At 42.7% G+C, this 16,855-nt stretch overlaps 1 protein-coding gene across 1 annotated transcript in view; it reads right to left on the reverse strand.

Moving 5' to 3' along the window:
- IGF2R (insulin like growth factor 2 receptor) overlaps positions 1-16,855 on the reverse strand; it is a 113,445-nt gene that overhangs the window by 24,567 nt on the left and 72,023 nt on the right. The window contains exons 24-33 of the mRNA XM_074990287.1: positions 15,960-16,103; positions 14,891-15,069; positions 14,308-14,395; positions 11,568-11,780; positions 9,916-10,046; positions 8,226-8,323; positions 7,040-7,176; positions 6,010-6,200; positions 4,735-4,861; positions 4,131-4,256 (exon numbers count right to left, since the gene is read on the reverse strand). Of these exons, the coding sequence (XP_074846388.1) occupies positions 4,131-4,256; positions 4,735-4,861; positions 6,010-6,200; positions 7,040-7,176; positions 8,226-8,323; positions 9,916-10,046; positions 11,568-11,780; positions 14,308-14,395; positions 14,891-15,069; positions 15,960-16,103 (1,434 nt within the window). The remainder of the gene's footprint in view (positions 1-4,130; positions 4,257-4,734; positions 4,862-6,009; positions 6,201-7,039; positions 7,177-8,225; positions 8,324-9,915; positions 10,047-11,567; positions 11,781-14,307; positions 14,396-14,890; positions 15,070-15,959; positions 16,104-16,855) is intronic.

Below are 16,855 nucleotides of genomic sequence, written 5' to 3' on the forward strand. Positions count from 1 at the left end.
TTTGGGGTAATGATGAAAATCTGCATTGGAACAGTTTCCCAATATACATGTCTAAACTTGCATTTATTTCCTTAAAATCTGAGTGTACAGGTTGAACCTCTCCAGTCTGGCAACATCCACAATCTGGCATGATTTTAGTTAGCCAGACAACCACTTATTACAGGTGTGGCCAACTTTCCTGCAGTCCCATAAAGTTTTACATCCACCTGTTCTGGCTCTGTGTTCTGAGCTATTATTTAGCTAAATTTACCCCTAAATGTCTTCTACAAGCCCATTAAGCAGTGGAAGCATTGGTAACTAACAGACAATAATGACCTCCCGTGGCTCGGCATCAGTCAGGGCCTGAGGGTGCCAGACTAGAGGATCAACCTGTGGTTGGAGGATGTTGGAAGAAAGATCACACTACATACCAAGGGAGTCTTATATTTTGGCAGCACTTGTACTGCTTGTCATGGCAATAATTTCTCACTGAATTGAAATGAAGAAGTTGCAGTTCCACCTTAAGTAGTTTGGCTGACTAAGCACAAATGATTGTATTGGTGACTACTGCATACAGCGCCCCAACTTAGTATAGTTTCACGGAGTTTTTACTGCCCTGCCCTGGCCCTCCCCCTGCCCTTTTTTTTTTGGGCACAGTGTGTCTGGTCAGTTTTGCAGTCAGCTGTACACAAATCATAGAATCATAGAAGAGTAGGACTGGAAGGGACCTCGAGAGGCCACTGAGTCCAGCCCCCTGCCATTGTGGCAGGACCAAGCACTTTCTAGACCATCCCTGAAAGCCATCTATCTAACCTCTTGTTAAATAGCTCCAGTGATGGAGATTCTACCACCTCCCTTGGCAATTCGTTCCAGTGTTTGATCACCCTGACGGTTAGGAACTTTTTCCTAATGTCCAACCTGAACCTCCCCTGCTGCAATTTAAGTCCATTGCCTCTTGTTCTATCCTCAGAGGCAAGGAAGAACAAAGTTCCCTCCCTCTGCCTTATGACACCCTTTTAGATACCTGAAAACTGCTATCATGTCCCCCCTCAAGCTTCTCTTTTCCAAACTAAACAAACCCAGTTCTTTCAGCCTTTCTTCATAGGTCACGTTCTCTAGACCTTTGATAATTCTTGTTGCTCTCCTCTGGACCCTCTCCAATTTCTCCACATCCTTCCTGAACTGCGGTGCCCAGAACTGGACACAATACTCCAGCTGAGGCCTAACCAGCACAGAGTAGAGCGGGAGAATGACTTCTCGTGTCTTGTTCACAACACACCTGTTAATGCATCCTAGAATCATGTTTGCTTTTTTTGCAACAGCATCACACTGTTGACTCATATTTAACTTGTGGTCCACTATAACCCCCAGATCCCTTTCTGCTGTACTCATTCCTAGGCAGTTGTTTCCCATTCTGTATGTGTGACACTGATTGTTCCTTCCTAAGTGGAGCACTTTGCATTTGTCCTTATTAAGCTTCATCCTGTTTACCTCAGCCCATTTCTCCAGATCCTTTTGAATTATGACCCTATCCCTCCAAAGAAGTTGCAACCCCTCCCAGTTTCATATCATCTGCAAACTTAATAAGTGTACTTTCTATGTCAGTACCTAAATCATTGAAGCTATTGAACAGAACCAGTCCTAAAACAGACCCCTGCGGAACCCCACTAGTTATACTTTTCCAGCAGGATTGAAAGCCATTAATAACTACTCTCTGGGTACGGTTATCCAGCCAGTTGTTCACCCACCTTATAGTAGCCCCACCTAAGTTGTATTTGAGTAGTTTATTGATAAGTATATTATGTGAGACCGTGTCAAATGCTTTACTAAAGTCTAAGTATATCACATCCACCACTTTTCCCTTATCCACAAGGCTCGTTATTCTACCAAAGAAAGCTATTAGATTGGTTTGACATGATCTGTTTTTAACATAACCATGCTGGCTGTTCCTTATCACCTTACCACCTTCCAATTGCTTGCAGATGATTTCTTTAACGACCTGCTCCATTATCTTTGCTGGCACAGAAGTTAAGCTGACTGGCCTGTAGTTTCCCGGGTTATTCTTGTTCCCCTTTTTAGAAATGGGTACTATATTTGCCCCTTTTCCAGTCTTCTGGAATCTCTCCCGTCTCCCATGATTTTCCAAAAATGATTGCTAAAGGCTCAGATACCTCTTCTATCAGCTCCTTGAGGATTCTAGGATGCATTTCATCAGGCCCTGGTGATTTGCAGACATCTAATTTCTCTAAGTAAATTTTAATTTGTTCTTTTCTTATTTCAACTTCTAAACCTACCCCTTTTTCACTAGCATTCTCTATGTCAGGCATTCCTTCAGATTTCTCAGTGAAGACTGAAACAAAGAAATCATTAAACATCTCTGCCATTTCCAAATTCCCCGTTACTGTTTCTCCCTCCTCACTGACCAATGGCCCTACCCTCTCCTTGGTCTTCCACTTGTTACCAATGTATTTGTAAAAAGCCTTCTTGTTTCCCTTTATGCTTGTAGCTAGCTTGAGCTCATTTTGTGCCTTAGCCTTTCTAATCTTGCTCCTGCATGGTCGTGTTGTTTGCCTATATTCATCCTTTGTAATTTGTCCTAGTTTCCATTTCTTATGATTCCTTTTTTAGTTTGAGATCATGCAAGATCTCCTGGTTAAACCAAGGCGGTCTTTTGCCATGTTTTCTATCTTTGCTACGCAGTGGGATAGCTTGCTTTTGGGCCTTTAATAATGTCCCTTTGAAAAACTGCCAACTCTCCTCAGCCGTTTTTCCCCTCAGTTTAGCTTCCCATGGGACCTTACCTACCAGCTGTCTGAGTTTACCAAAATCTGCCTTCCTGAAATCCTCTCTCTCTATTGTACTGTTTTCCCTTCTACCCTTCCTTAGAATTGTGAACTCTATGATTTCATGATCACTTTCACCCAAGCATCCTTCCACTTTCAAATTCTCAGTAATTTCCTCCCTATTTGTTAAAATTAAATCTAGAACAGCTTCCCCCCAGTAGCTTTTTCAACCTTTTGGAATAAAAAGCTGTCTGCAATGCAATCCAAGAATTTATTGGACAGTCTGTCCTTTGCTGTATTAGTTCCCCAACATATACCTGGACATGATGGGGAGGAAAAAAGTTTAAGAAAAATAGATTGCGATCTTTTGGAAACCAGATAGTTCCCTCTTTTTTGTTCCAAACGTACCCCTGGCGTGCTGCTTGCATGGGCCCATAGGCCAAGAACACTAGAGAATTCCACAAAGAAATCTCTACTTTCTTGCTTGCAGCCAAATCTATGGGTCTGTCTGTCTCCACGGTCCAGAAAAACAGTTCAGACTGCCAGATATGGTTGAGGGAAACGACCCTAAGTCCTTCCAGATGTTTCTAACGCCATACCTCCAGAGTTAAGAATACCTTGCACCAGTTAGTCTAAGGCTACGTCTATACTACCAGATAAATAGGAATTTAAAAGTGGTTAGCTCAACTGTGCCAAGTGACTGTCTTCACTGAGGATACCCATTAGCTCAATTTAGGGAGCACTAATGTCAATACCATTACTTGGTTGAAACCGGCTGGATGTAGCGCCAAATTTGAATTTAAAAGTTCAAATGAAGGCTGGTGTGGAAGCATTGTGTCTCTGAATCAAGTTCACTAACCTCCAGAGGCTGACTGGTGTTGCAGCAGCTGGCTCTGGCACTGCTACACCTGGCTCCCAGCTCTGGTGAGCTTGGCCCAGCACCACTGGTCAGTTCCTCAGCTCACGCAAGCTGTGGGAACCGGGAACCAGACAGCAGGGAATGTGGGGATGGCACAGAATGCAGGGCTGAGGGAACTGCAGGTTAGGTTCCCACAATGCACTGCTGCATCAGTCGATGTTTGGCCATTCAGTGTGGCAGCACTAACTTGACTTTGGGTTGAATCAAGGGTACTCAAAATCAAATTTATAAGACCCAGAATTATAAAACCCAATTTTTCTGCTAGTGTAGATGTAGCCTTAGTCAGGGCACTTTCATCTCCCCATAGACCTAAATTTCGGTATCTCCTGCCACTTGTGAGGCAAAATACATTTTTCTTTCAGCAGAGAGTTTCACGGACTGACCTGTTAAGCAACATGGCATGCTATTTACAAGCACCAAAGGCAAATTCAGAAAAGTGACAAACTCACCAACGCCACTACCACATGGGCTTTTAGCTTCATTACAAACACCCAACTGAAGTGTTCTTCTTCTCTTGCTGTCATAGATAATATAGCCAGACTCGCTCTTTAAAGAATTCAGGTCAAAGAGATGTCCTGTACGGAAAACAAGGAAGAATTCTCTTTTTGTAGAATCAGCGTAATTGAGTCAAACAATGGCTTTTTGAAGAGCTTCTTCAGCACTCTGACTCACCAGGCACCCACTGTAATAATCAATCAGTACCAATTGTCTTTTAGTTCAGACGAACACAGCGTGGGGATTTTCTCAGGCAACAACTGGGTCTAGGGTATGCAAGTAGCATTCATGATGTAGACAAAGCAACTCCAGGAGTCCAAGAAAGTAGTTCCTTTCCACAGTGTTTCTGCCACCCACCTTAAAACAGTTCCCTTTTGGACAGGAGACCAGCCCTCACCTCCTAGAATGTGAGAGTTCTCAAGCCAGATCTGGTCTTCTTACCCTAGCTCTTTCAGAATTCCCATTTGCCTCATTCATCTTTACTGGTGATTACAGTTGGAGCACAAATACAATTCAGAATCCAACCACTCTAACACATCGATGCCCTGTATCCCTTACCTGTAGCAGGGTTGGTTACTCTGCAGTCATTTTGCACATTTCTTTTCAGAGGACAGGCAGCAGCAGTGAACCATAAGAAAGTATACTCACATTCTTCAATAGCTGTGACTAGTTGTGGTTCAGACTCCTGAAACCCAAACGAGTAGAGAGAAAAATATCACAGAAGTCTCTTCACAGATGTAGAGCAAACATTTAAATTAGGGATGTGAAAGGTTAATCCATAAGCATCATCCTTAATAGTTAACGCCTAACACTTCCACTGAACCAGTGGGGACTGAGCAGCTCCCTGCCTGCCCCAGGCAGGGGGTTCATCCAGCCCCGAGGGGCCTGTTGTCAACAGCAGCTGCTCTGGTCACATCAGCCACCTGGACCAGCTCCTGCCTGGAGTGAAGGTGGGAGGTTGTCTGTATTCAGCCCAGCCACAGTGTAGAAGTGCACGCCAACAGAACACCCTCATCAGCTCCCCCTTTAATTGGTTAACCTTTTAAGCATCCCATTTAACCAGATAACCAGTTAGAGAGAATTTTGCTTCCCTAGTTTTGAATGTGACAGACCATCCTCCTCGCATTTACCACTTAAGATCACATTGCTCTAGTCCCTGACTGGGCAGCAGTCCATCCCACCCTGGTGGAAAAGCACCTGGCCTTCCATATTCGGTCTTGGGTCATTTCACAGAAGCAAGGTGGAAGAATTTCAGAGTCACAGCAACAAAAGTGGTTATGGGCAGGAGAGATGAAGTGAGGCAACTTACAGAATCCAGCCTGATTGGTCTGTGACAACTAAAGGTATGGGAGCAAGGGAACAATCTGTAAATACATCCAGGGCGTAAACAGAGGAGAGTATATATATTACTTGTGCAACAAGAAGTTAGATACATTAAAAAGGAACATTCAGCCTCTCTCTCATGGCAGGAGGAATGGGATTCTTTGTTAAGAGGTTATTTGGACTGTAACACTTGGCCCTGAAGGAAGTACTGGAAATTTCAAGGCTGGATATAAATTAAAAGCTAGAGAAAGTGTTGGACTACATGTTACAGAGTGTAATGCCGCACAAGTGGGCCTATTAGACTTGACAAAAACCTTTCTGGTCAGTCACTCAAATTCTAAAGAGAGTCTCAGATCAGGAGCTTAACTCCTTAGTTAGTGCCAAGAGCCAGTTCCAATCAATTTTCCAAAAGGGTTTTTGCCCCACCCCAAAATAGTACAGAACATTTCCTTCTCAGACAAGTGGATGCACCACAGCAAGATAAAACCCTACTGATTGTCCCATACTTACAATTCTGCTTTCATCGCACTTGAGGCGTAATATTGTCGTCCTCTTGCGAATTTCATCTGGACATAGATCCCCATTTACATACTTTAAAATAGAAATGCCATTTTCCCATCGTGGTAGCTCTGAAACTGTGCCCAGATTTATATATTTGGAACCATCCACTAGGCAGGCAGCAGCATCAGATGGACAGGACCCTAGACATGAGACAAACAAAAAAAAAAAAGTGAAGTTTGCTCTGTGACCCCATTGCCAGCTGTCCCAATAATTTAGGGTGCATGCTTATGAAACAAGGGATTGATTTCTCCAGATACTTATACCCTGGCAGCTAAGTACTACGCCACTCAACATCGCTTGCAAAGGAAGTGCTTAGTGTGGCCATCGCTTTAGAGATGGAAGTCAGCCATTTAACACAACGGATTATGTTAATTATGGACACTTCATTCACATCCTCTCCTCCCCAAAAGCTCTTTGCTTCCTTTACACAACCTGAACTTTTGCTCACAGGAACATGCAGCAGCTCAAGGGACCTGTCACAGCACTGCTCCTGCACAAATCTGCTGCTGCAATATCTGCTCTAGACACCTGGCAAAGAATCTAGGGTCAGAGGGCTAGAAAGAAGCCATCTGATCCACAGGTCACCACCGTCCTCCAACACCCTCCACTTTTGGGCCATCTCATCCACTGACCAGTCTATTGTGGGCTTGGAAAAAAGGGGAGGGGGAAAGACAGAGCTAGGAGTAGTGGTGCCACGCTGAGGCCATGAGGGGATGAGGTCAAGGAAAGAGTGGCCAGGAAACTCCCCTCTTGGTTACAATGTAACGGGTCTCAAGCATTGGCCTTCTCTCTGCTGCCCACAGGACACGGCTGTGCCTTTGTCTTATACTTTGAGTCTGGTGACCTTTTGCTCTACTGGTAATATGGTGGGGAGGGGAAAAAAAGAAAAAAGGAAAACCCGGGGCTGTCTCATCTCCTGTTTTCGTCCCATAACTAACAATGTCATTTAAATATATATATATATTTCTCTTGCTCTTACCTGCTTGTGCACGTAGCACTAAGGACTGGCAGACATTAATATAGTATTTTTGTGTTGAGCCAGATATTGGAATAGCGTTCCAGTTTTCTCTACGTCGTGTCAGTGACGAAAGATCATATGAGTTTCCTTTGTCGTCTCTGCATTAAGGGAAGTTTTAAGTTTAGATGAATCCAAGCCACCTCCAAAACCAGACCATCTTGGCTCAACCATTCTGCACTGATACGTGCAGCAATACGGGGTTTCTACTAGCAGCATCCCAACTAGGTCTGATACCTCCTAGGTTTGGCAAGACTAGCCATTAGACAGGGTGGACCAGCACTAGGAGATGTTAAAGAGAATCCTTCGTCTAGGTCACTAGCTGGTACATCTTACTCACATGCTCATGGTCACACTGCTTGCCAGATTTGGGGTCAGTAGGACACTGGGGATTTTTTAATCCCATCCTTTGAAGCACAGAGTGCAGGTCACATACGAGGACCTTCTGGGTATCTCTTACCTAATCAGTTCCCTGCCATAGTAGAGGCCTCTGGCAATGAAAAGGGCTTTGGTCTCCCATGCTCCCTGCCTGTGGCATACAGTTTAGTCTTCTGAGAATTAAATACTTTAGTCTAACTCAAGTCTCTGGGTTTACTGTAGAGCTATCTGGGTGGAACTTAATGAACACTAACTACATTAATTAGTGCATCTAGTTTGAATTCTGGTCTCTTCTGGCCTTAATCTCAGTGAAACTGTGGCCCATTCAAAATGTTTTACTGGGAAAGCCTCATGAGTCATCTTGCTTCTGTGAGAGTCTCAGAGAGCATTCACTGGTGGTGAACTACATTTCAACAGACAGCAGACCTCAAATATTAGGTTCCAGTTTCCATCACACACAACCTTTATTTTCAAAGGTTCAAAAACCCAAGACCAGACATCATACCATCTCTGATCTCTCCCCTGCCCAGTCTCAGAATGTCCATTTTGACATTAGACTGTTAACCTCCCTTACCTCCCAAAAGCAATGCTTTGCAATGTACAAAATACATTCATAAGCTTAAGCTTGTTCTTCCCCATCCCAGAAGACTATTACACGTTTGCTCTTGTGTATAATCATAGCCACTCATGCTGAATATAAAGTCTCCCAAACGGACATAAGTCACTGTCAGCACACTATCTCCAGCTGAGGTCAGAGGGAAACACAGCTTACTTGTAGGAGCATTCTACAGAATGGAAGGGAGGACAAGCATATTGGGTGTGCCACTCGAACACGTAGGTGCAATCTGGAGTTTCCTTCAGAAACACTGGCTGAGAAAGAGAATCAGAGAAGTTTATGTTTCACATATCTAAACATACAGGTGAACAGCATTTTCCCAGCTTCCTGATTTAGTTTTCAAACATGAGTACAGTCAGAAAAGACACTTGTCAGGAGAGCCCTGCAAATCCATAGCTCTCTGCAGAACATTTTTGCAGACGCAGATACCAGTTTTGCATTTAGAACCCTGCCAATTTGCAGATATCTACTTCATATCCATGGGCATCCGCATTCACGTTTGTGGATAGCCACAGATCACTTCTCCAGATGGAGGATGCAGATACAAATTTTGTATCCATGAAGGGTTCTGTCAGAGAGCTAACACCTGCAAACAATACCTTCATGTGTTACTAGTCCTCAAGTTGTGTATATATGGCTTTTTTCTTAGATCTGGTCACTCACCATGTAAAAATGTTATGCAGAGGAACAGGTCAGAAACCACTGGCTTTTCTAGAGAATTGTGGGAAGGAAGAGGCAGCATAAGGAATTGGGGTTCCCAGTTCTCCCCAAAATTGGAGTGGTGGGGGGGAAAAAAAGAGCAGCCCTAAAACCACTGGTTCTTTAAGCATATGGGCAAGGGGAACAAAGGAGCAGAGTGATCAGACGGAGGGTCATCTGCCCCTTTAAGAGGCTACTGCAACTCCCAAAATAGCCCTATGAAGACGTAAAATAATTGCATTTGTGAAGGGAGAGATTTAATTTATTGCTAGTGGCAGAACTGCAAGTGCCAACAGGGGAGTGAAAAAAAAAATAAAGCAGACCTGGCTTTGCAAAGTTGGGGCTTATATGAACATGGCAGTGCAGCAATATATTTCTTCCAAACTAAGAAGCTTAATTCTAAGGCGAGTACATTCCAGGAAAGGAATGTTCTGCAATGCATCTCCACTGGAAGTGTTTGTTTGAAACTGGTTTTAAGCACAGGTTCACTAAAGGCCTAGCAGACTAAGAAAGGTTCGTAGAATCCACCACTTTCTGTCCGGGTAAGCTTAAAATGATCAAAAGGAATACGTGTCCCAGAAGTCTCAAGGTAAGCTTGTTATAAAGAAATAACTTGGAACAAGCAAGAATGGGGAAAAAAAAAAGAAAGCTCTGCTGTTCTGTAGGACAAAGTCATATGCTCTGTACTTTTTTTGTTTTTAACAAAAAAAAAAAAAAAAAACACACAAAACACACTAAATTATTCCCTTGTAAGGAAAACTCCTTTCCCAGCCTTCCTTAAAAGCAAGTTCAAGGCTTGTGATTCAGCTACTGTAGTCATAGTAATTCCCCACTAAGTGGTAAGATGGTAGAGACATTTCCCTGGGGTCCCTACATCATGGCAGGCACATATCCAGCCACCATATCACAGTGCCTTTCATGTAGCTGCTGCTGTGTTTTTTATCTAGCCACTTTACCCCACATCTAAGGGGGAGAACAAAATTTAACTCTGTTGGGAAGAGAGTGGTATTGGTTAATGGAGTATTACACTTTTCTTGAAACAAAATGAATATTTTCCCTTACACTCATCTCTCTAGCCCTCTGAGTATGGTAACATTTGAGGATAGTTTCAGCTGCTGTTTTCTCAGCATATGAAAGATACACTAACCTCCAGTGTGTTGTGATCACAGTAAAAAAATATGGCAGTTGAGCGTTGATAGATTTTATGGCATCTCTCTCCACTGGTATAGTTGATTTTTATTAACCCATTTTCATAAGTCAACTTCTCAGTATACAAACCTTTTAAGTTAGACAGAAAACAATTGAAATAGAAGCAAAATTAGTGCTTGAATCCAACTCTAGAAAGCTAATTCATTTGCTTTGCGTAACTACAGTCAATACTCCTGCAAGCAGGGCCACAAGGACTAGGTAAGGGACAGTAGTTTAAAAGTACGCATCTGACAAAATAGGTATTTGCACATGAAAACTTATGCTCAAATATAGCTGTCAGTCTATAAGATGCCATGGGACTTTGTTTTTAAATAATTTAAAAGGGACACATTTCTGCCAGTATTGTATTGTCTCAAATCCCAACAGATAGTTTACAGGTTGTGGATGATATTAAATTTTTTCCGCTTCAAATAACTGCTTTTCCTTCAAAGCTAAAATTGAGTTCAACAGAAAGATCCCCATTCTCAGAGGCCTTGTGCAATTTCTTCATCTCTGTTGCCAGTTAGGTGACAGGATGTGCACAGATTAGTTTTTCTACTCCAAATCATCCTAACCTTGTCACTGAGGTGACAGTCCTCCAATTGGTACTGGATATAGCCTACCTCATTTGCCCCTTAACTCCCCTCAAAGCTCCACATTGCAAACTACCACCAGTAAGAAAAGGAAAGCTGCGTAGACACCCCCACACCTGTGTAGACAGATTGTGACTGCCACTTGCAAATTAGCCAATGAAGATTTGTAAAAAGCTGCTCAAGCAGATGTAGTGCTCCCAGCCACCCTCAGGTCAAAGTGAGGTATTAACTCTTAACACAAGCTACTGATTCACTGGGGTCTGTGCTCTACACTGTAGTGACACTACAGGACTTACTAAGACAACAACTGGGTTGGGCACTTCACTGACAAGAGCAGGTATGGAGTGTGGGGGGAGGGGAGATTGAGAGCAGCTTCTAGTTCTAGAAGAGATTTTTGGGAAACAGAAGGGAATTCTTTAAATTATGTTTCACCCTTTTTACATACTATCTGTGGGCAGTACTTCATCTTGGGGGGGTGTCTACACAGCAAATTTTGGAATACCTCACTGTTCTGACATAACAGGATCTACGCAGCAAAATTGCTATTTCAAAATAATTTCGCAACAGTGGATGGATTATTTCAAATTCTGTAGACCTCATTCTACGAGGAATAGCACCTATTCCAAAACAGATGCTTCAGAATAAGAGGGCTGTAAAAAAAGGGAATGGGGACTATTTCAGAATAGCTTATTTTGAAATAACACCTCTGTATAGACATGAGCCCCTGGAAGCACTCTGGGGCTTAGTCAAAAAAAAACAAACACACACAAACACAAAGCCAGGCACTATTATGTGTGGACACACTATTTTCAAATAAGTTTTGCTTATTCCAGGGTTTCCCTGTAATGTGGGCACATTCTGGAAGAGCTTACTTTGGAACAACTCACAAATAACTCTGTACCCAAGACATACCCAAGGAGAGCCAGAGTGAAGTGCCATGCCACTGAAAAGCTGTACTTGAAGTTAGTTCTACTGCCACCCCATCCCAACTCCTCCTCACTGAGCCCAACTACCGTACCTGCCACTTTTCTGAAAGGTGGGTCTGTTTTCTTTACTTGGCACGATGACACGTTTTTCGGATGCTCTGTCTCACCGCATGCTTCTGTTATTCCCTCACAAACTCTGAAATAGTAGTCGTATTCATCCGTACTCACTTTCTTCTCCTTCCCAGAAAGAGGCCGCAGATCATAAACAAAACCGTACCTTGGATCTTTCACTTGACAATTATCACCTTTATATCAAAATTAATAAAAAACAGCTTACATTACAAATGACACCACTATTTACAACCCATGCAGTATACATACCAAGAATGCTATATATGCAGTTGCAGATTTAAACCTGCACTAAAGGACAGTGCCAATTATGCAGCTTTATGTCCAACACTAAGAACCCTAGAATAAATTTTGCTGCATAAAACTTTGCTGCAAAGCCACTTCAAACAACTGGTTTTTGAGGGTCATCTGAGGAGCTGCTTATGTTTCACATTTTATTTAGCATATAGTACCAATTTTATAGAGAAAACCGCAACAATTTGTAATCAACCCTTAAAACTTAAGTAAAAACAGCTTTATAATATTTATGGTTTAAAAGCAATAGTCAATGGGTTCATGAGGCACAGTGACCACCACGGATCTATCTAGGAAGCAAGAAATAAAAATTGAGCAGTCAACTTTCATCATGCCAAAGGTTAACAACAGAAGAGCACCATGTCCAGCACCTTTATTTATTAGTGGCCTGCCAAGGGAGGGTGAGTGAGGTAGTAAAGAGGAGAGGGGTTTTTGAAGAGCTGCTTATCCCTGTTTAGTGTGCAGCCCTTCGACCTCTAAGCTTCAGGTGACACTACTGGACTAAACCAGACCTGAAGTCTGATCTGCAGCGGTAACCCCTATGTTCCAGTGCCATAACACACATTTACATTGGGCCTCTGTACATCACACTTGCACTGAAATGCAAGAGCTACAGTAGTTGTGGGTTAAAACTAACTTGAAGAGCCAGCCCCTCACATGGTGTAAGTCAGTATAGCTCCACCGGCTGGAGGGCTGGGCGGGGGGGTGACCTTCACTAATTTACACCAGCTAAGGTTCTGGTGGACACATTTTTAAAACAGACTTTAATGAAACCAAGGGACAACTGTGTTGAGAATCACCGAGTATTTCAAGCTAGTCCTTCCATAATGCCAGCAAGCTTATCCAGCCCTGAATAAATGCAAATTCTGATGGGGATGGCCTTTGGTGCCCAAGCAGCAGTACCGATCCTACAGCACCATCAAGGGGAACACCAACAGTCCAGATCCTGAACTTTTGTTTCTACATCACTGAAAAATTTCAGGGAAAAAAATTAATGGTTAATCATAAAATCTGAGAAGAGTATGACAGGAAGGGACCTTGAGAGTTCATCAAGTCCAGCTCCCTGCCATGATGGCAGGACCAAGTACTGTCTAGACCACCCCTGACAGACATTTATCTAAACTTGTTCTTAAATATCTCCAGAGATGGAGATTCCACAACCTCTCTAGGCAATTTATTCCAGTGTTTGACCACCCTGACAGTAAGGAACTTTTCCCTAATATCCAACCTAAACCTCTCTTGCTGCAGTTTAAGCCCATTGCTTCTTGTTCTAGGATCAGAGGCCAAGAAGAACAAGTTTTCTCCCTCCTCCTTATGACACCCTTTTAGATACCTGAAAACCGCTATCATGTCCACCCTCAGTCTTCTCTTTTCCAAACTAAACAAGCCCAATTCTTTCAGCCTTTCTTCATAGGTCATGTTCTCTAGACCTTTGGTCTTTCTTGGAGAAATTGGAAAGGGTCCAGAAAAGAGCAACATCTTTTTTGAACTGCGGTGCCCAGAACGGGACACAATGCTCCAGCTGAGGCCTAACCAGCACAGAGTAGAGCTGAAGAATGACTTCTCGTGTCTTGCTCACAACACACCTGTTAGTGGACCACAAGCTAAATATGCATCAATGTGAAACTGTTGTGTTTAAAAAAAGATTCTGGGATGCACTATGACCCCTAGATCTTTCTGCCATACGCCGTCCTAGACAGTCGCTTCCCATTCTGTATGTAGGAAGGAACAATCAGCTTCGTAAGCGGAGCACTTCGCATTTGTCTTTATTAAGCTTCATCCTGTTTACCTCAGACCATTTCTCCAATTTGTCCAGATTATTTTGAATTTTGACCCTATCCTCCAAAGCAGCTGCAACTCCTCCCAGCTTGGTATCATCTGCAAACTTAGTAAGTGTACTCTGTCAATATCTAAATCGTTGAAGATATTGAATAGAACTTGTCCCAAAACAGACCCCTGCAGAACCCCATTTGTTATACCTTTCCAGCAGGATTGAGAAACATTAATAAACTAGGATCGTTTATGATTGTAATGGCACACTAAAATTAAGAGGTTCTACAGAAGCTGAGGAGTTTTACATTAGACCTTGAAATTAAGGTGTACCCAGCCCCTAACAGCAGAAGGTTTAAGTTTATGAGACTGGGTCAGACACCTACGCTGCCAAACCCCTATCTTAAGTTAACACTTCGTAGCTTGCATGAACCACAGCCTCACCACCACCACAGGTACGTGGATTTTTCAGATACTAAGAACACTCTTCATAACCAAGCTGACAGTTAATGCTCTGAGAAGTTGTGTATGAAGGAACAATTGCACAAAAGTTTTTGGGGAAGTATTGTGTAAAATAGCAGCTGCAATAGTAGGGAATACAGTCATATTTTAAATTTAAATACAGCTTAGGGTTTTTACCTTCTGCTCTGTGGACACGGCAGGCTGCCACGGTTCTCCAGATAAAGACAAATTCACAGTCATCCTCATGCTGAAACACAGGTGATCCCTACAGTACAAACAAAGGGGAGGAATCATCAGTTCTAATCGTTAAGGTTTCTCTGAGTAAGCAGTCAAAGGGGAGAAGATAATCCATTTTACAGAACAAAAAAACAAACAAAACAAAAAACCAAGGTGTATGTGTAATTCATTGAGATTAAATGCTGGTCCTCTTCAATGACGGTATTTTTTAATTCTATTAATCCAGTACCTGAACAAAGCCACTTTTACTCACCAATCATGGGGTATACTGCACAATACAAAAGTTAATTGAATAAAAACCTGAAGAAAGTGATTATATTCCCTTTTCCATGTACTGTAACAAACCAGGAAAAATGTTGCTAGACAATATTTAAAGGCCTCCAATTCTCACCATTTCAGAAAAAACAAAATGTACTCTGTGTGTGTGTGTGTGTGTGTGTGCGTGCGTGTGTGTGCACGCGCGCGCGCGCGCCATAAAACTGACCTACACCAGGATTTGATAAAAATCAAGGCACAGACTTACTATGGTTTGGTCACACTGGAAGAGGATACGTGTAGAATAGCGCTGTTTGTCTTTGCATGTGTCGCCATTCAAGTACGTAATACTAAGAGACCCATCAGTAGCAGCTTGAGGACTTAGCTGGATAACACCTAGGTTCTGGCTTTTACCAGCATATTTCACACATGATCCTATTGCACCACCTGTAGGAACAGGAAATCTTAGGTCTTCATATTTCACTTTCACTGAAAAAAGTCAATTTAAAAAAAACCAGCATGGGTCAAAAAGTACAGTAGCACATCAATTCCTGCACTCATCAGGGATCAACTATATATAAAAAAAAAAGTCACTAGTTCATCTCAGACCAACAGCAAAGTTTATGCAGAACTTTGTCACCTAACAGAACAAAGTACACTGAAAATACACCTTGGTAAGTTTATTCTTGACGGTTTCCAGCAAGTCGTCTTAGCATGTTAAGATAAACAGAGGGGACTTTTATCAAAGTTTGCTAGTACCTACTATAAGCAAAGACTGGTTCAATCCTACAATAAACATAACACCATAAGGGTGTGTGTACACGAGCTCCCGCCTTTCGGAAGGGGCAAATTAATGAGGGAGTTTGAAAGTTGCTCGTGAGGCGCTGCCATGAATATGCCTCATTAGCATAATGGCAGCTGTGGTGATTCAAAAGTGCTGGTTTTGAATCAAGTGCCGCCTGTGTGGCTGGGGGCCTTTCAAAACAGCCAGTCTACAAAAGCCCCTTCTTACCAAAATGAATAGGAAGAAGGGGCTTTCGAAGTCCCGTGGGTTGTTTAGAAAGGCCCCGGGCTACATAGCCAGTGCACGATTCAAAAGCAGCACTTTCGAATTGTCGTGGCCACAGTTATGCTAATGAGGTGCTGCATATTCATGATAGCACCTCACTAGCATCTTTCAAATTCCCTCATTAACATGCTGCTTCCGAAAGGAGGGGGCTTGTGTAGACACACCCTAAAACACAAACACTGGTTCTTCACTTCATAAAAATTAGTCATCACCTAAGTCTAACAGCACAAGCTAGGAAGACAGTTTTAATGCACCATGGTCAGCTTACCAGGGCATCCGGGCACATAAGGTAGAGGCTTGCAAACATTCAAATAGAAAGTCCTTGTTTTTGCATCTTTTGAAGTATCTATAGCAATCCAGGGCTCTGCCTCTTGGCTCAAGTCACTTAGATCGTACTCATTGCCAGCTGAATCTGAAAACATGTATTTGAAATGTTACAATACATTGAGAGGATTTTACATATAAAAAGGTGACCTTTGGCATATTCTTGTTACAAGGTTAGATGGCCCCTCAGTACATACAAGGGGTCTCATTACCACTATGAGTTTATTAATTAAGGCAGCAGTTCCCAAACTGATTCATCGGACTTGTGCTGAAGGCCCATGAAAAGTGAGCTCACCAGTGAAAGTTATGGGCTGTTACACCACAGTTCTGCTGAGGCCATTTTGGTCTCAAGATATGAGAAACAGTGGGTGAGAATATCTTTTATTGGACTAGCTTCTGTTGCTGAAATGGACCCTTTCACTGATTAAAATTATGGGTATCCAAGATCCAAGATCCATGAACTCTGTATTCCAAATTAATTTCTGGTAACTAACTCAGCCTGGAGGGTAAATTAGATGCTTCAAAGAAGGTCAACAGTCTATAGAAGGAGTGCTGCAGACAGATAATCAATATACTGGCAACTAATGATATCGTATAGTATCATGCCAAAGGGTGGGGGTCCACGCCTCTCAGAAAAAGCCACGTGGCAAGCAGAGCTCAGCTCAAGCAGTAATGTGCTGCTCAACCAGTGCAGCCAAGCAAATGGCCCTGTAGTGAGTGCAGTCAGCATGATTCTTCCTCAACTGGTCTTTGGAGCCATACTATGGCCCATCAGTGTAAGCAGTGATCATCAGCATCCTCTAATCCAGCATGACAAACAAGGAACAAGTTGTTTTAACT

This window comes from Carettochelys insculpta, chromosome 3 (genome assembly GCF_033958435.1).
Source record: "Carettochelys insculpta isolate YL-2023 chromosome 3, ASM3395843v1, whole genome shotgun sequence".
Classification (NCBI taxonomy): Eukaryota; Metazoa; Chordata; order Testudines; family Carettochelyidae; genus Carettochelys; species Carettochelys insculpta.